Source organism: Hermetia illucens, chromosome 2, assembly GCF_905115235.1.
Source record: "Hermetia illucens chromosome 2, iHerIll2.2.curated.20191125, whole genome shotgun sequence".
Taxonomy (NCBI): Eukaryota; Metazoa; Arthropoda; class Insecta; order Diptera; family Stratiomyidae; genus Hermetia; species Hermetia illucens.
The window spans coordinates 155,362,659-155,383,125 of record NC_051850.1 but is presented as its reverse complement, the minus strand read 5'-3'; the positions used below and the strand labels follow the sequence as shown (position 1 = coordinate 155,383,125).

The 20,467-nt window shown below is 42.6% G+C and overlaps 1 protein-coding gene across 1 annotated transcript in view; it reads left to right on the top strand.

The window, feature by feature from the left end:
* LOC119648958 overlaps window positions 1-20,467 on the top strand; it is a 161,013-nt gene that overhangs the window by 115,519 nt on the left and 25,027 nt on the right. Inside the window, exons 3-6 of the mRNA XM_038050876.1 lie at window positions 6,322-6,407; window positions 6,473-6,631; window positions 13,317-13,385; window positions 13,503-13,659. Of these exons, the coding sequence (XP_037906804.1) occupies window positions 6,322-6,407; window positions 6,473-6,631; window positions 13,317-13,385; window positions 13,503-13,659 (471 nt within the window). The remainder of the gene's footprint in view (window positions 1-6,321; window positions 6,408-6,472; window positions 6,632-13,316; window positions 13,386-13,502; window positions 13,660-20,467) is intronic.

Below are 20,467 nucleotides of genomic sequence, written 5' to 3'. Positions count from 1 at the left end.
ATATGTTCCTTGTATGTTCTTGAATGATTTTAGGTAATTTATTCTCGACGGCAAAAAACGCACCAGCGTGAAGACAAACACGCAGACGGTCAAATGACTTTATTTAGGCAATGTTTAACGGGAAACTTCTGAAATGAATAATTCTAAAATATGACCTCAGTTGGATCAGTTAGAAGGAAAATCACTCTCACAAAGCAGAAAATCCTTGAGAATGTTGCTGAGTCAATTGCATAATCTTTCAGTTACCCTTTTATGTTTTCATCCTAGAGTGATGGCTTATCCATTATTTTCTCTTCTCAACCCGAAAATTCGAAAAGTGCCGCTAAACACGACAAAATCCTTGAATTTTGACTTGGATCATCTACGTTTTATTGAAACTTTATCCCTATCTCCCGAACATATCACATTCAACATGAGCAGCTACAACAACCAACCCTTATTAATCCCTTGGGTCCAGTAAGGAATAAAAGGAGTGTCAACATGCCGCTTGAATTAACAGGAACCATAAACGTGCCGCGCTAAAACCTTTCCCTCGCATCCTCCGCAGATTTACAAACTTCAAAATGTCCATTTCGAAAAGCAGTCCCTGAATTTTCCCAAGCCTAATTAGAGTTTAGAGGGAATTTCAATTCCCTTAACACCAAACCATCTAAGGAGTGGATCCACTTGATGGCACTTTACAGATTTTAATTTACACATTTTCTTCTTGGGACATTGGAAGGTTTACGGACAGGACACGGGATAGGTTACACTTTTTATTGCAAATTTTCGACTCCTGAGATTTATTCTTCATTTTGCACTCAATCTCATTACAGAATGCTCGCAAGACCAGGTGGCAACGGATTCGTTATTCTTGTTGTTGCGGCGGAGGTTACGCTATATTTAGTGACCGGATCCTAGGAGAAATTCAGGCCATTAAATTCCACTTTAAAATTTAATTCTGTTTGAATAATGTCTCTGAAACTGTAGCATGAAATTTGTCAACATTTCCACGGATGGATTCAACATGGAGCATAAATATTGCATATTTTACTGAAACAATCGAATCCCCTCCCTGCGATTACATTCATATTCACTACGTAGGAGGACTGTTTATCTGAGCGGACACTGATGACAATAGAAACATTGTGCCGATGAATAGGAGGACAATGTTGTCCTTTGAAAATATCCACAATGTATACAGGAATAATATTCAACTGATATGATTACCGGGGATACTCTCAGGTCTACCCACCTAATTACTATTCTTTGAAAGCTGAAATAGAGAGAACAAAAAATTATGTTATTTCACATGAAGATAATATTTCACATGAGGCCAAAAATCGATATTCGCTTTGTTGGAGCATATGATGCAATCTACACGTGGAGTATGTGTCAGCAGTTCCACAGCGTCATCGAAAATGTTATGAAAAATTAACTCAAGTATGCGGAAAAGGTTTACTCATGGGAGTTCAATAAAGTTAATCGACACTTTCCCAAAATAGCGCACTCGATTCCCAGCTTTATGAAATTACAGTGGCCTTAACCTGGCGAGATTACTTTTGCCTACTTTGTCACCTACAATAATATAACTCATGAGATAATAATGACCATTAATGAAAATGGATATGACTAGGTATGTTTATTCTGCTACTCATAATATACTATATTTACGGAGCCACTTCAAAGCTAATAGGAATATGAGGGTTTCTGTCACAATTATCAATTCCAAAGATCAAGCAGGTTGACGAGGATATGATAAGGAAAGTTGGTCAGTGACACCTCTTGTCAGTACTGGTGTTTGCGGCAAATAAGCCGCTTGCTCATAGAAACACACCAGGCGTTGATAGACTTGAATAGTCCCCTGCGGTAATTTATAACTTGACAAGTTGACACCGTTGAAACATCTACAGTTCTATGTAATGGATCAATTAAAGTCAATGAATTTCATGAAAAGTGAAGAAAGAGATAGGCCGCCATCAGCATAAGCGCGCTCAAAAACTTTACATGAACCAGTATACGTGAGCCCGCATAGAGCTTCATCAAAATCTGTATCACTATCAGCAGAAATAGCACCACCACCCCCTTCAACATTCCTTAATATGATTCATCTCGTTTATCTCGGGTAAACCACCACGCAGCATACTTTTCAGATAGGATCTGTGAATGGATTAATTAAGAGGCGCAAGTGGCAGTGCATAGGTTCCCAGCCGACTTCTTCAACAGGTACAGATTACTAGGGGCGTGGCAAAAAGCCATTATATGAAAATATTGGAATCATGAGAAACACTGCGTAGATAGTAACTGAAACAAATTGTCAAAAATCAGAAATATTTGGCCAAATTCAGTATAAAATATTTATCCAAAATTATATATAATAATAATAATCGTTGGCGCAACAATCCATATTGGATCAGGGCCTTGAAGTGTGTTAGAGCACTTCATTCAAGACCGTAACGGTACACCATAGTAGACTGTAGGAGGCAATGTGTTCAGCATTGCGTTCGCCCGAGATTATTACCCAGATTCGATATCGGTATGGAAGGTATTTCGGAGCCCAGGGAATATATAGTGGCAGCCTCCTGATTTTTTTTAGATTTTCCAGTTTGGTAATTTCTGAGAATGGCCCCCTTATAGAAATGATCACTTTCAACCCGCCGCACTTCCCACCTTTCGAACAAATGTCAAAACTAAGACCGGCTTCGAAAAGTAATATCCTAGACCTTTAATTGGATACCCCACACGACTATATTTGATGAAAAAAAATTGTACACCTCCCCTTTCCATGTATGGGGACTCCCCTTAAATTCAACGTAAAAGGATGTAACTCACTGTATGTGTGAGCGTTCATAGGTCCCACCTTTCCACCAAATTAGGTGTCAATCGCTATAACCGTCTCTGAGAAAAATGCGTGTGGCGGACAGACAGATAGACAGACGGGCCCCGGGATCCGAGCCCAAGTTGGACTTTAGTTAAACCAAGGAAGGTGCGAGGTGGAGCAAGAAAAATCATTACAAAACGTAATCGTCAAGAAGCGCTAGTAATAACAGCAAAAGAGGGTATATCCTATGCTGATATTTTACGAAGAGTTAAGGCTAATCCTACGCTAAAGGAGATTAGCGACAATGTAACACGAATTAGGCGAACACAAAAAGCAGGATTGCTATTCGAACTGTCGAAGGGAAAGAAGGATCACGCTGACTTCCGAAGGAATATAGAGGCTTCACTCGGTGAGAAAGCGACCGTCCGCGTAAGTCGGCAATTGGTAACGATAGAATGTAAAGACCTTGGCGAGCTCACTACCAAGGAGGAAATTTGTGCAGCGCTCAAACACCAACTGGAGGACATGCAGGAAACGGACATGAAGAACCTAAGTAGTAAGGTGGAACGCAGACAGCGACCCTGACTACGTCTATGACCTCAGCTACAAAAGCACTGTCTGCGGGTAAAATTAGCATCGGTTGGCTCGTGTGTAGGCTACTTGAGCAAATTCCACTAAAAAAGTGTTTTAAATGCCTCGGATTCGGACATATCACGAAGGATTGCAGTAGATAGATAGATAGATCCGAACTGTGAGATGCGGAGAGGAAAATCATTTGGCGAAGGACTGCAGTAACCCTCATTGCCTACTATGCAGGGAAACCAAAAATCACGATTATAACCACATAACGGGTAGCACCAGGTGTCCAGCCTACAGGATAGCTTTAAGTACATTACGTAAATGAGAGTCATCCAGCTGAATCTAAACCACTGCCAAGCCGCCCAAGATCTGCTAGCACAGAAAGTATATGAAGAGGAAATCGCTGTTGCTATTGTCTGCGAGCAATACAAAAGCCTGCATCACGGCGTCTGGGAAACAGACATAGGTGGAAAGGCTGCGGTGTGGGCATGCGGCAATAGAGCTTTACAGCAAGCAATGAAGCACCGCGAACAAGATTTTGTGAGGGTTAAGATTGATGCCCTCTACATAACATATACAGCTGTTATGCCGCCCCAAGTATGACAATACCAGAGTATTGCAACCTACTAGATAGACTGACGAAAGACGCCAAAAATCGCAACCCCAAAATTATTGCTGGCAACTTCAACGCTTGGGCAATGGAGTGGGGAAGCCAGAAAACAAATGAAAGGGGAAGAATCCTACTCGAGGTTTTTTCCTGCCTAAAAGTCACCTTGGGAAACATCGAAACAAGTTGCAATGGGCCATCACGAAAACTTACAAGTCGGGAAACCGGAAGCTGGGCGCTTCAGGTATGAAAGGTTTTGTTTGCTTCTTCTGTGAGTATATTTGAGGGTAGAACTATCCCATTTGTACGTAGCCCGTTATGTATATGCATTTAGCATGTCAGACTACCCACTTTAGTGTGATATTGACATTCAGTTGCAGTAAATTTACACTGTAAAATCAAATTTGAGCTACTGTAACTTTGTTACTAATAGTATAATTTTGATCAAACTTGGGGATAATATGCTTCATATTATATTTTATACTACTACCAACTTTTATAACTCTGGGATAAACTTACTCAATTTCCCCAAAAACATGGTAATATACTATTATTAACTTAATTTAAACATTATTAACATCGATATGGAGAGTATTTTGAGGTCTGGGCACCATATAGAGGCGGCTTCACGAGGCATCAAGGAGGCGGACCGAGAGTTAGGGCGTTTAGAGTTGTGGTGGCAATTGTGTGTCTTGTGCCAGGGGAACGAACCCTGAAATTTTTTGGAAGCGAGCGGCGAGGACACTGTGGCTTCATAGTGTTTGGCGTTCCACAGCCGAAGCAGAGTCGGTGTAATTCGCATGAGAATTTTGATGCAACCTTTCGCTGGAGGTTTCCATTGTGTCCAGTTTTGACAAGTGGCGTAGACCTGCCACTTTGACCATCTCGCGCACAGCGAAGAGATTCACAGCAATCCATATTGGATCAGGGCCTTGAAGTGTGCTAGAGCACTTCATTCAAAATCGTAACGGTACACTACAGTATACTGTAGGAGGCAATGTGGTCAGCTTGCGCTCACCCGAGATTATTACCCTGATTTGACTCAGGTACTCATTCACAGCTGAGTTGACTGGTATCCGACGTCAAATCACGATACAAATCCCACTGTCACCAGTGAGATTTGAACCGCGACCTTCCGTACGACAGCCTTCTGCTCTAACCACTGAGCTATCCGGACACCGGATGAGATCTTCTTGGTTTTCGAATTTCTCTACCCATGCTCGTAAATTACGAATAGTGGTTATGTGGATAGGGAAAATTAAACGCATGATCTCGGGTCGGAAGCTGCGATGCAGGTTTCCATCAGTTCAGCCTTCTTAGGCGGTTGCTGGAGTCTGGATACCAAACGTCGGATATGCTTATAGAACTCCATGAAGAGTTCACAGTCTTTCTGAATCCGGCTTCGGATCCGCTCCCAGAAATCAATGTCTGGCAAACGATTCCAAAATTGATCCTGGAGAGCATCCCGCAGGTCCGGCCACTGAGCGTGTGGATCAGTCCGCCGCTTCTCCGGTAAATAAAATATATGAATATTTCAATAATAAAGAAAAGTTCCCTTACAAAGTCGAATGGGCCAAAGATTCAGCTCTGGACAGGAACTTATCGGTTGGCAGAGATCCCTCAGACCCGTCATACCTTTGGCCCCAAGAGTTCAATATATGAAAAATTTTGTCCGGAGACATCGCTCCTCGAGCATAACCAGACGAAGTTGGCTGGGAGATTTAGAGGGTGTAATGGCAACGAAAGCGATACTGGAGCTGGGAGTCGATCCACCTTCGGGGGGTTTTTAGGTGTGGAGGAGTGCTGTTCTTTATCCAACGCCTCTTTAACAAACAAACTCAGCTTTGACATCAACCTGGCTTGTGGAAAGCCCCACGTTGGGCGTCATCACATTCTCGCAAGTTAATCACAAATGAATACCGCCAGAAATCGAGTAGACGATAGTAGGTAAGGGGAAGTAATGTCATTTTCAAAACCGTCAGATATTTTTCCTGCTCCCGGTGTTCCCCCTATATAAAGCTTGAATTTGAAATTACTTTTATCTTTCTTTTCATTGATTAGCGCCAGAAACATCCATTTCCCTTATTTTAACAATGACTTAAAGCTGACTAAATCATTAGAGATGCGAATAGAACGGCCAAGATACGTTGCTCAAGGTTTTCCTAATTATAAGGGAAAAAGTGAAGTTAATGAGCAAATTTACATGAGGAAAAAGTCATTAAAATTTCCATCTCTAAAATAGTAATCTGGCAAGAAATCTGAATGAATGCCTCTATGACTACGCAAAAACTTCATTATAACTGAGACTAATCGGGTTCTTTCATTTTCGTTTCAGCTACTGTGATATTTAACATTTTACTATTAGTGTGCTGTATGTGCGGTGTAATAACGTCCCTTTTTGTAATTATAGGTTTAAGATGCGTAAGTACATAGATTTCGACCTTCCGTTTTGTTTGGTATTATAATAAAATGTATTTTCTCCCCAGGACCAAAGAGAACTCCTGATTCCATGGATTGCTGTTATGACAGCCGACCTACTCGTGGAATGGTCTCATTTTGTATACTTAGTAATATTAGAAACACTGGACTTCGAACCACTTACCGCAACCCTTTTCACTATCGACTTTTTTATTATGTGTCTTAATGTAAGTACCAAGAAATTTCGCATTAATTTTTTTCAGAGTTGAATTTTGTTTTTATTTTATTTTTCGAAAAAAATATCTAAAGTAAACTTTCAGATTGAGTCAAGTCTCTTCCGGAAAGTTTAGTCTCTCCAGTTTCAACTTTGCAAAGACTCCTGTATGCTCACTTTGTTGCACAGTTTCATCACATTTTGCGCAATTAAAACTTGAGGAAAGTTTTTCGGATGAAAATCTGGATAAAACTGCAATTTCAATTACGTCCCGTCAATACTGATAAAGTATCATTACTTCTCAAAGTTCCTAAGTAAAATAATAAGAAACGGTTATTCCATCGCAAATGCGGAAAACCTTATTTTCTCCGGAATAGCATTAAATTAATTTAACGCCATCCTCCCTGTATTCTGTGATAATGGTTATCGAGTAGAAAAGCGAACTTCGCGGTGGTGTCAAATGTAATCCCCAAGGAATGGCGGAAAAATCCTTTCGCGGGTGGATAGATTTTCCGCGTGCTCCTTTCTTTCCCTTTCAATTTATTGAATCACGTAGACAAGCACGGCGCAGTTCAATGGCGGTTTAATGGCTTGCAAATGAGTGGAATTTATTCAATACATGCCCCGGCAAGATGAAATTTAAATATTAATGGGTGGAATGATAATTCTTGATCTGAACACTGTGTTTTTATGAAATTGAAAGGATTACAGATACACCGAGTGCGCATTAAAGTTTATTATTGGGATTCCACTGAGTTAGGAGAAATCATTGGATTAAATGTGGCAGTTTGGATGAAAATCGTGCATTAATGCAGAAATGATAGGTGAAATCAATGGTTCTTATAGCTATCCTTTGAATTTATCAATGGATTCGATGTTCGATATTTGCTGTACAGATTTCCCGCTGAGTAAGTTAGACGCAGCCAAGGCAAATAACACTTAAATATTTGGATAGCTGGGAATAATTGATGGCCTGCCTAATGTGGGATTTTACATAAACCTATGGAAATTTATTCCATGAAAAAGATCCCAAGCGTAACTAAACCAAAAAAAGGTTTCAATTATTTTCATAGTTAACAGTCTAGACGTCACAGACAAGGGGTGAATTTGAAATTCCCCAGTAGTTAACCAAATTTTACCCATTTTAAGCCAGTAAAGCTGTGCTGCTGAGCTCTTTAAAGATAAGGATATGTTAGGCGTAAGAAGTAGTTTGACCTTCTGGACTATATATGTTCCTAGACAGGGTTTCCTGTAAAAGCGCCCGCTTTTTCTATCTTGAACAGTTACCAAATGAACAAACTAAATACAGACGAAATATGAGAGTGAGAGTCGAGTGACATTCTTTGCTTTTTGCTTCCCAACTTCTCTACTTTGAAAAACCTTCAGAAAAGCAAGATAATAATTATGATATGCTGCTCCAGGATGCTTATTGGGGGATACGAACCCATACGCACAAAGGATTGCTTAAACCTTACCAAAAAGAACCTCCGAATCATATTGGGAATTCTCATTGGTAATTGTCGGCTGAACTATCACCTAGGGAAGCTAGGGATATCTACGGACACTGCCTGCAGGTTTTGTGAGGAGGATGACGAAATCTCTATACACGTCCTGGTACAGTGTCCGGCTCTTGTGCAAAGTAGGTCGAGCCATCTGGGAGAACACTTAATACCAGATGCAAAGCTGAAAGATCTGGAAGTGGGGAACATACTAAAGTTCCTAACGGTTATAGGCCTGCTTGAGATACTATGATCAATAGGTAGACTTTCCCTTAACAGAATAATAATAATGGTATGCTTTCGTTTAGATGTTGTACCTATCATGATTATGTTTGACAACCATCTTTTTCCCCAGACGAGGAATATCGTGAAGAGTCTTGCTTCAGAAAGGCTCTTTCTTCTGGCACTATTCAATTCGTCTGCCATACCCTGGAACCCATAAGGCTCTGGATGCCCTGATAATAATTTTAAGTGGGGACAATTTGAACGCGTTTCAACTTCAAAACCGTGAGAAATGAAATCTTGTGAAGTACACGCCTTTACAAAAGAGAATAAAACCTAGCCTTCCATTTGAAAACGGAAATAACCACAGTTAGTAATCTAATATACCTTATCAGAAAAGAACTTAGAGATAGTTGCCTGCCTTTTCAGTAAATATCAAAACAAAGACCGGCTTCGAAAAGTACTAGTGGGACCTTTCATCATTGTACGACTATATTTGGTGAAAAAAAATTTACACCCCCCTTTTGCACGTATGGGGACTACCCTTATACGGAACGTAGAATAATGTAATTCACTCCATGTGTCGTCACTCACAGTTTTCACCAAATCTCGTGAAGGTTATGGATCCGATACTGTAACGATTCGCACAGCACAGCGTTGGTTCGATCGATTTCGTTCTGGTGTGGTGGATGTTGAAGATACACCCCGTGCTGGTAGACCAATCGTCGTAGAAACCGATAAAACTGTTGAAATCATCCAAGTAGATCGGCATGTGAGCATTCGCTCGATTGGCCAGGAACTGGGTAAGGACCATAAAACCGTTTGGAACCATTTGCAGAAGATTGAATTCCAAAAAAAGCTGGATGTTTGGGTGCCACACGAGTTGACGGAAAAAAATCTCTTGGACCGAATCAACGCCTGGAATGCACTGCTGAAACCGAACGAATTCGACCCATTTTTGAAGCGGATGGTGACTGGTGATGACAAGTGAATCACGTACGAAAATCTCAAGCGAAAAAGATCGTGGTCGAAGCGCGGCGAGCCGGCCCAAACCATCGCCAAGCCCAGATTGACGGCCAGGAAGATTTCGCTGTGTGTTTGGTGGTATTGGAAGGGAGTCATCAATCCGGTACTCTACTGTGAGCAACTCGACCGTTTGAAGCAGGCGATTGACCAGAAGCGACCAGGAATGGTCAATAGGAATGGTGTCCTGTTCCACCAGGAGAACGCTCCGCCTCACACATCTTTGATGACCCGCCAGAAGCTACGGGAGCTCGGATGGGATGTCCTATCGCACCATATCCGGTCCTGGCACCAAGTGATTACCATCTCTTCCGGTCCATGCAAAACGCTCTTGGTGCTACTAAGTTGGCCTCAAAAGAGGCTTGCGAAAAGTGGCTGGCTGAGTTTTTTGCAAATAAAAAGGGGGGGGGGGGTTTCATAAGAGGGGAATAATGGCAACAAGTTTACGAACAAAACGGCGCATATTTGACTTAAATCGGATAATTCCAAGTATGTTAAATAAAGCTTTAAAATTCGATCACAAATAGGACATTACTTTTTCCCCAACCCAATATTATAGCGGCCGGCCAGTAAACCATGTGCGCTTAGTAAGTTTCTTAGTCAGCCAAAAAATGAAACCTGCTGTTATCGGCTTTGAAAACATAAGCGAAAGGCTATGTACTCTGCGTTTGCGAGGCGGAGACTTGAGAGTCGGAGAAGGATACCTTCTACGAGGCAGTTGAGCGGACCCTCGAAGCCTGTCCCAAGTATGATATCAAAATCAGTTCAGGGAAATCTGATTTCCGACCGATTGGGCATATTGGAACGATCGATTGAGTATTGTGATGAACTGCTCAACAACCAAAATATCGGCGAGTTGGAGTTTTTGGGGCAACTGAAGATGCCGAAAAAATACTACCACGACAAAGCATAGAAGAAACAGTCCGGGCAAGCGACTTAAAAACCATAAGTCGCCAGGAGCCCATGAAATTACAGCCGAATTGGTTAACTGTGGAAGCGACCAATTATACCGAGCGGGTCATCAACTAATGCTCAAAGTATGGGACAGCGAATCAATGCCTGACGACTGGCAACTAGGCATTATTTATCCCATCGATAAAAAGGAGGATATCAAGCAGTGCAGTCATTATAGAGGTATCACGTTGCTGAGTACCATCTATAAGATATTCTCCACTAGCTTGCCAGATCGGATAGCCCCATATGCCCAGAACATCATTGGTCCATACCAAAGAGGCTTCACTCCAGGCAAATCAACAACAGATCAGATTTCTCTTTGCGGCAAGCGATGGAAAAAATGTTGGAATATGGACATCAGTTGCACCATCTTCTCATCGACTTCAAAGCCGCCTATGATAGCATAGCCAGGGTAAAACTGTGCACGGCCATGAGAGAATTCGGTATCCCAACGAAATTGATAAGACTGACAAGGCTGACCCCGACCAATGTGCGAGGCCAGATGAAAACAGCGGGATCACTCTTGAGACCATTTAACATCAACGGTCTAAGGCAAGCGCATGTCCTGTCATGCGACCTCGTTAACCTGGCCCTAGGGAAAGTGATTCGCGATGTTGGTGTAAATGGGAGAGACACTATCCTCTTATAGTCTACCCAACTACTGGCCTACGCTGACGATATTGATATTATGGGAAGAACACCCAATGATGTATAGTCTACCTTCATCCAGATCGAGCAGGCTGCGCGAGATCTCGAGCTGCACATTCACGAAGGCAAGCAAAGTACATGGTGGCAACGTCAGCGCCAAAAACGAAAGAACGAACAACATCGAGCCGCATTGGTCTAACGAAAACAATGAAGATTGGAGACCACAACTTTGAGGCCGTTGAAAATTTCTCCTACCCAGGATCGAAAATCACAAATCCACGCACAGTTGTTGGCTGCCAACAGAGCCTATTACAGCTTACAAAAACTGTTTCACTCAAAACATCTCACCATAAGGTCAAAGCTCTTACTGTACAAGACAATGATCTTACCAGTTCTCATGTATTCCTCGCAAACCTGGATTCTTAGTAAAAAAACTGTGAACTCTTGGCCGCGTTCGAGAGAAGAATCCTCCCAAGAATTGTTGTCCCCCTAAATGAGGATGAACGATTCCGTAGCCTACATAACGACGAAATCTATGAGCAATACCACGACCGTCTGGTTGTGGATAAAATCCGGCTCAATAGGTTACGGTGGGCGGATCACTTAATCCGTATGGATGAGGATGATCCAGCCAGAAAAGTCTATAAGAGCAATATCTATGGTAGAAAAAGAAGACGAGGCAGACCCTGCCTAAGATGTAGCGATGGCGTAGGTCAAGACGCGTCAAGACTTCGGCGCAAAACCGGGATATCTGGAGTTCCTTATTAACGCAGGCCTAGACCGGATACCGGTTGCCGCGCTGCTGATGATGATGATGAAGGCATGCCCAGTGACTGGTGGCAAGATAGGGAGGGAAGTTTGAAGGCCAATTGAGGACGCGTTCCGCCGTGGGTCCTATCTTCCGATCACGGCACTGTTGTCTGCAGTTTTGCGGCTCTACACGTACGGTCGGGCTGTTATTTCTTTTATTTTCATTTCGCCAATTTAGCTCGCGTGTTAATCATTCGGTAGGCTGGCACAGATCCCCCTGTTTGTTGCTTTTCAGGATCTGGTGCAGAAACAAGCATCGGTTAAAAGGACATGTGAATTTTTATAAGATGACACCTGAGAGACCGAAGGGCTCAAAGCAACCTCTACATTCCCCAGATGGTCTAGGATAGAGGCAAAGAAGTACGTGTCGACGGAACACTTCGATGAGCCTTTAGTGTTTGTACGGTCAATTTCGCCTTCTTTTTAGGTTTTTGGAATAGCTCTTCCTTCTTGGTCGTCTCCGACCACTAGGATGATCTGTGGCCATTGTCCAGCTCATTTTGCGATTACAACCCTTAATTTATTAAGTTCTGATACCAGCTCCGCATTATGTCACCTGGCATGCTTATAATATCGCACAAAGCTGACATTTCCGAAAGTATATACAAAAGGACCTTGCCTAAATGTCAAAAATCATAGTTGTTGATGCGTTACTTAGTTCTATTTCTGCCAAAAAAGAGACACAAGGTTTTAAGTGCAGTAATAAAGGTAGTTCCATTTTGATTTGTTACTGCTTTACTTGAAACGGATAGCGCTCGTAGGATGAAATGTCTGTTAACGAAATAGATGCAATTACAAGTTGTGTATACAAAAAATCGTTCCATTTATAGAATAATTCCACCCTACTTTTTTATGCCCTACAAATTCATATCATTTCTCACACTAGCACACCTATTAACCACATTAACCTTAGAATAGCTAAGAAACGTAGAACAATACACATAACACAGGCACCTCCCCAAACCAATAATTTACACTCAATGTTGTGTGAAACCATAAATAAGATATTGAGGATTAAGGAGAGAATAGTAATAAACAGTATTCTGCGGAAAATTTTTATGGCCCATAACTTTTAATTACGCATTTGATCAATTAACTTATTGATATCTGGATTGATATATGCATTCAAGGACTTTGAAAGGAAAGTAAGGCGAGGGTCTAGTCACGAAAGATAACCAAATATAATGTGTCCATTGAACTTTCTTGTTAAAGCTATATATCCTAATTATTCTGGTTTATTGACTATTTAACAGTAGGAGGTAGGGATCTGTGAAAATCGAGCAGAAAATTACTTAATTCTGCCCGAACTTGAAATAATGTATTTTGGATTAAAATTTTCTTCATGAAATATGTCCTTCTAAGACAGAATATTAAGTAGATGGCTTGCAACACCGCATTTACGTAGTGTTAACAGGATTAACTAGCAGACAATTGGTAGACGCTATGCCACCCTCCGTACTCCCACAGAAGCAATTAAATCTCCACACGTATTCTATCCCTCATGTGCTAATAAAGACTCCATTATTCTCCATTTTACGACAGGTATACTGTCTATTATGCGTGATATCACAATATCAGGAGTACAGAGCCGGTCGTGGATTCGCACGCCAGGTATGTAATTAACCTTAGAAATTGTAATTTGTTATGAGCTCCCGCAGTGTTCCATCTCCGCGCAGAGCTCACTATTCATCAAAGGAATACATGGTAGAATTTTTCATTACATTTCAGCCGAAAAGTGGTGCTCGTTACATACCACCCCCTGCCTCCACAACGACCTGCCTGAATACGTTTCGTCAGAGTAAAACAGTAACGAGTCCGCTGGTGTGTCCCCAGACGAATTTCACAATAATTCCGGAGGAAACACAAATGAATGGAAACCTAACAGGTAACATGTGTGTGAACAAATTGCCTTCCTTTTGCTATTTCCTTTCAGTAAGTGATTGATATTGTTCGGAACTGGGGATTTAGCCTAGTCTTCATTATTTCATTCTAGATTTAAGTAAATGATGTATTCGGGTTATTATTCCCAAGGCACGAAATGGAAAATTTGTTTATTGGGTAAGAACCCTTTGAGAAATTGTAGAGACGAACCCCTTCTCTCTATTAAGCAAATTACACTTGAAGTTCATGTGTTCATTATTCATAATTATTTTCAGGTGTAGGGATTTAAGTTGTAGGGTGTCCATCCAATTGTTTTTGAGCCTATTCAGACCTAATTTTATTAGTATGTATGGACACGACTATCGGGTGAAATCCGGGCTAAAGGTGAAAATTATGCGGGCCCTTTATTATCCTTTTATCTGTAGGTACTTCACTGTGTGACTCTATTTCGGGCCTCTGAAGAAATTTTGAGACAGATGTCAATTGCCTCCTTCCCTTCTCCTCTCCTCAGTCCAGAAACGCCTATAAATACACCTTACATCCCCAGCATTCGGCACCATTTTTGCCTGGGTCATCCAGTCGTTGTATGATGAGTGTAATTCAGAAGCTAATTAAAACTTAACGATAAGCCTATCATTACTCATACATTTTAGCTAATTAAAAAATAAACGATGTGATTCCCAACGCTATTGAATGCTTTGTTTTCTATTTCTACCCCGCAAATTTATCATCACAGGAGCGCAAGCAGACATCCTCAAGATCTTTCCTTGCCACGGCTAAATAGCACTGGCGTTATCCATTAACGTGTCTTCTTCTTCTTTTTCTTCAGTCTTTGTCCCGTTCGCAAGCACAATTTAGTTCTATAAAATGCCTGATCTTTGTAATGGTCCAGTCACTGCCTCCCGAGCGGACCATCATAAAAATCTTTACGATAAACTGGACATTCGGAATGGTGGGAGAGATTTGCATTGACTTTCCAAAAGTTGTAACGAACGCACTCAGGATATCGAACACTTCCGTTGCGTTAATGATAAGAACGGTACTTTCCATACCAACCGTCGAGCCGCAAGGGATAGATGGCGAGAATATTTCGAGCGGATTTCAACTAAAGAATTTGCTCATCGTCCACTTCCACAATCATTGTCGACATTTGGAGCAGTTCCATCTGTCAGCGCAACTGGTGCTCAGAGGTGGCGGTGAGGAAGGTGGGGCAGCAACCCTATCGGCCAAACCAAAACCAAGTGGCCAAGGAGAACCTCCATAGTGGTGGCACCGGGAGACGCTGTACTCACTTTGGTTTGCCGGCCGTGATGCAGTAGGCGAATGCTCCAAAGGCCTAATCAGGGCGATCAGACCCGAGTCTGTACGGGGACTCATCTGAAGTGGGAAATTGGTCACGAAGCCTTACCAGGGGTATACTGGTACCATGGGAACCGGGAAAGCCCCTGGACTCATATACTTCGGGTGAACTCCCATTGTATGTGAGGACAGCTCGGTTATTTGCGGTAGGCCCCCTAGTGGGAGTTTCATGGGGGTTGTGGTTGTGCTCAAGCGAGAAGAGACCTTCGGACCTCGGCGTGGTGTTGCGTTTCAACACGGGTGCCGTACTCCTTAGTTCGGTAGAGATTTAGGTATGTATTGCATCCACCAGTATGAATGCTAAGCCACGCACTAGGTATAGACTGGTACCGTTGTTGCTTGTCTCAGCGGCGCTTTGATTGTGGTCACAAAATCAATCCGTGTCCTAAGAAGACCGTGGGATTAAGTCTCCACGACAGGTACCTACGTTAAACACTCAAGGGTTTAACTGTCAGCGCAACTGAAGTCGAGGAGGCAATAAAACGAATGAAATCGGTTAAAGCCACAGGACCTGACATGGCATCTGAAAGCGAAAAGTCGGGTTTCAACACTCTGAATTCCTTAATCGGGTTATTCAAGAAGAAAGAATACCATCTGACTGGCACCACAGTACCACAGTTCCAATATAGAAAAAGAAAGTAATCCAGCGGAATATTTAAATTACCGTCCGATCCGGTTACTTTCCCATACCATGAAGATTTTTCAACGCATTCTTGACAACCGTATTCACGAAATCGTTGAAATAACCGTGAATCAAGCTAGATTTGTCAAAAACTGCGGAACTACTGACGTAATACACGCTGTACGGTTACTCATGGAGAAACACCATGAGAAGCATTGCCCTCTTTACATTGTATTTCTGGAGCGAGAGAAATCGTTTGACTGTGTGCTAGACGAACTAATCTGGTACGCTTTACGACAACATTTATTGCCAGAAGAACTCGTGCGCTGGGTTCAATTGCAGTTCGAAGTATGACAGGTGTATCAAAACCGCTTCGTATCTCTGTTGGTGCTCATCAGGGAAGTGCCCTCTCACACTCCTCTTTGTTCTTGTTATGAACACCGTCAACCGGGACATCCAATGTCCTGCCCCCTATACCCTGCTTTATGTAGATAATGTTTTCCTAGCGTTTCATAGTAAAAGTGATCTCGAGCAACTTGTCCAAAAATGGAATGATCGCCTCATGCAATACGGTCTCAGATTGAATTTAAACAAAACTGAATTTTTGACGACCGATCCTCATAAAACAGACATCATAGACAGGGGCAGTGATCTGCCCAGAACTGAGCAATTTAAATACCTCGGGTCAACGCTATCAGCCAATGGAGAACTGCGTTATGAAATTGCTTCACGGATTATCGCAACCTGGATGAAGTGACGTTCCATAACTGGTGTTCCTTGTGATCGACGTATCAACGAACGTTTCAAATCAAAAATTTACCGCAATTTCGTCCATCCTGTTGCTCTCTATGGTTCTGAGTGTTGGCCGACTATAAAAGACAGTAAACGACTTCTTGCGGTAATGGAGATAAAGATGTTGCGTTGGACTAATTGGAGAAGGGAAAAACTATTAACAGCGACTATTACATAGCGATGGAAAAATTGCATGAATCGAGCATTGAATTGCTTCCGCATTCGCATTCTCCTATCTATATCTAGAGTCGAAAATCACAACCGATAACAACTATGACGATGAAATCTGCGCACGGTTGTTGGATGCCAACAGAGCCTATTTCAGCTAGCAAAAACTTTTTTGCTCGAAACGTCTCACCATAGAGTCAAAGCTCTTAGAGTACAAGACTATGATCTTGTCAGTCCTTATGTGTTCCTCGGAGACCTGGGTTCTTAGCAAAAAAAATTGCGACTCTTGTCCGCGTTCGAAAAAAGAATCCACCGTAGAATTTTTGATCACTTACAGGATAGACAATTCCGTAGCCTACATAACCACGATGTGGTGGGCGGGTTACTTAATCCATATGGATGAGGATAATCCAGCCCAGAAAGTATATAAGGGCAATATCTATGGTAGGAAAAGAAGACTAGGCCGACCCTGCTGAGATGGAGCGACGGCGTAGGTTAGGATGCATATAGGATGCCAGACAGCTTTTAGGGATATAGAATTGCTGAACCCCGACGTAAAGCAGGTGTGTCTGAAGTTAGTTCCTTACTAAGGTAGGTCTAGACCAGATACCGGTTTTCGCGGCGTTGAAAATGATTCGTATTCTGTAGATCTGGCCCCCAGCGTCTTTTCCTTCTCCTCAGACCTCACGAGAATGTTCGTTGGAAAAAAATGTTGGTGCCGTTGAAAAGGTAATCGCCGAAACTGAAGCCTGCTTTGGGGCTAAAGGCAAATCGTATTAAAAAAATGGTATCGAAAAATTGTGTGACTACTATAATCGTTGTATTGCTCCGAAAACAACTATCAATTTGTATATTCCTGGACGATTTTCGAAATGACAAAAAAATCACCCAACATCCTCAATGCAGTTTGACTATCACTGCAGTTTGTGAAGCGCCTGCCCTTTAACCTCTCGTCAATCACCCGGGCTGCGAACCCTAAGATCCTAATGACCTTTGCATATTGTTTCAAAGGAAAAGCTTACTTTCCGTTTTTACTCGAAAGGTAGTCTCCTGCTCCAGAATGCTTTTCTACTTTCCAGTCATCGATGTAGAAGGCCCCAGTATATTCTGTTCAACCCAGTTTTCTCTACGTTTCAGTAGTCAATTTTTCCAGGCTTCGGTATGATGACTTCCTTAACTTTATCCCAAGAAATAAGCATGTAGTCCAGAGCAAGATATGCTTGAAATAAATTGCTTAGCAGACGCAGTAAGTGCTCAATACCTTCCTTTAGCATTGCTGGATAAATGCTATCTATGCCAAATGCTATAGAGTGCTCGATATTCAATGTAGCAACTCCGCACCAATCTAGCAGTGTTCCAATTTTCCTTGCAACACTTTGGTTATGAAAGGTTGGCAGATACTGTTAATTCTCTCCCTCCCACTTCTGCCGCCTGTTCTCCCGAATAGTCTACTTTCAAGATTGATTCAACTTTGGAGGTCATGAAAGTTCGATTCGGTTTTCTCAGAGAGTTATACTTAGTCCAGTCACCCCGTTTAGGGAGTCTCGTTTGGAGCACTTAAGGAGCCTCTTATGTTATATTCACGCTGTGAGTTCCTAAAGTTTAAATATAAACTGAACATCCTTGGCCTGAGCGAAGTAAGTATTTTCGGGACTACTCCTCTCCTTCAAGCAGCAATGTGCTTTTCTGCCCTGGTTAGCCAAGTGGTAGCAGACGTGAATTCCATGTCGACTTGTTTTTGAGGGCTTCTGACGGATTGCTAACTGGAAGATTCCGTCCAGGGTCCGGATTAAGTGGCATCATGATTGCACTCTCTCTCCGGATAGCTGAGTGGTTAGAGCACAAGGCTGTCGTACGGAAGGTCGCGGTTCAAATCTCACTGGTGGCAGTGGGATTTGTATCGTGATTTGACGTCGGATACCAGTTGACTCAGCTGTGAATGAGTACCTGAGTCAAATCAGGGTAATAATCTCGGGCGAGCGCAATGCTGACCACATTGTCTCCTACAATATACGCTAGCGTACCGTTACGGTCTTGAATGAAGTGCTCTAAAACACTTCAAGGCCCTGATCCAATATGGATTGTTGCGCCAACGATTATTATTATTATTATGATTGCACTTACCTACGCACCAATGGAGACTTCCAATACAATGGAGAAAGATGCTTTCTACGAGCAACTACACGCAGTTCAGGGGAGATTTCCTAAAGGTGACATTGTGATCGTGATGAGTGATCTGAACGCCAAGGGGGGGCTCCGACCACAGTTTGCTCGCACATGTAATGGGGGAACATGGTCTTGGCGACAATAACGATCATGGTGGGAAGTTCGTGGATTTCTGCAACTTTCATCGCCTCCTCATTGGTGCCACATTGCTCGAGCATAGGGTTTGCCGGAAGATCAGTTTCATCAGACCGACACCGTACGAGCAATCAGATCGACCGCTTCGCGCAGCAGTACCGGGGTGCTGACACCTGCCTCGAAAGGGATCACCATCTGATGGTCGCTTACGTTCGCTAGCGTGTTCCGTCAACCACTTTTCGAACGGTTGGAACAGTGCGATCTATGACATTCAACATCGACCGCTTGTATGATCCAACTGCTCGATAGTAGGAAAGCTATCTTACTGATCAGACGGCACGCTGAGTAACGTACCCGAGAATATCGATTATTACTGAGTTGCCATCAAAAGTGCTCTTTCCTTGGGTGCTACACAGGTAATATGTCTCGTCCCAATCTGGCCATATGATCTGGCTGACTGCGGAATCATGGAAGCGGATCGATTAACGGAAGTGATTGAAGACTCTATTGACTGCTACATCTAATGGCGGGCGTGACACGATACCAAGCGAAATCCCGAGAAGTTCAGTATAGTGTATGCCATGACAAGCAAAAATTTGTTATTGCGCTGATCAGGGAAGCGGAAGATACTGCAGGACGCAATAATTTTACAACCGTATACTGCATCACGAAGGAGCTACCCATCACGCAAATCTGGTCCTGTGAAAGACGTCAACCGTCGACCTCTCATTCATGATAATGAGCAAATGAAAGGGTGGACAGAATACTTCGCCACAGCCCTCAACCGTGTCACATTCAGTTAAATTCCTCCTCTGTGGATGAAATGTTTAGTCACTCTAATATGCGGATACGGACTGTTGCTCCAAGCAAAAAAGAAATCATTTCGGCCATCATCACTCAAACTGAGTAGCTTCTGCAATTACTGCAAATCTGCTACTCCCACTCGTATAAAAATATTGGGAATACCAGACTTTTCCCAGAGAGTGAAAAAGAGGATGGTTAAGATTGCAAAGAAGGACACCCGTTCTGAGTGTGGCAATAGAGGGGGTACCTGCCGTCGCAGAGGTAGTAGCTAAAATATTCCTGGAACGCATGAAGGAAATTGTCAAAAGCTTAATCAACAGAGAGCAGGCTGGTTTCCAATCCGGATTTGCCAGCGTTTACTATATCAAGACGCTATCGATCAGTTCGGAGTGCGCGGTGTTTAGATCTTCCCGATAGCGTGAACAGGGAGTGTATCTGAAGTTCTGTACGCAGAGAGCATTCGGGAGAAACTAATAGCCATTATCAGAGCGACATATAATGACGCTAAATGTCAGGTGTCGAGCCGCGGTAAAATCTCGGACGATTTTGAGGTCTAAAGCGGAGTTCGCCAGGATAGCATTCTGTCGCCGATATTATTATTTTTTGTTATCGGTGACGTTCTTCATGCTGCCTTGCCCGGAGGATGAGGAGGAGTTCAATGGACTATGTCATCTTTCCTCACTGATGACATCTGTTCGCTCCCCCACATTATCTCTGACATCTGACATTATCTCAAACGAAGAACTCGGCCTGTGCAGAGACCTGC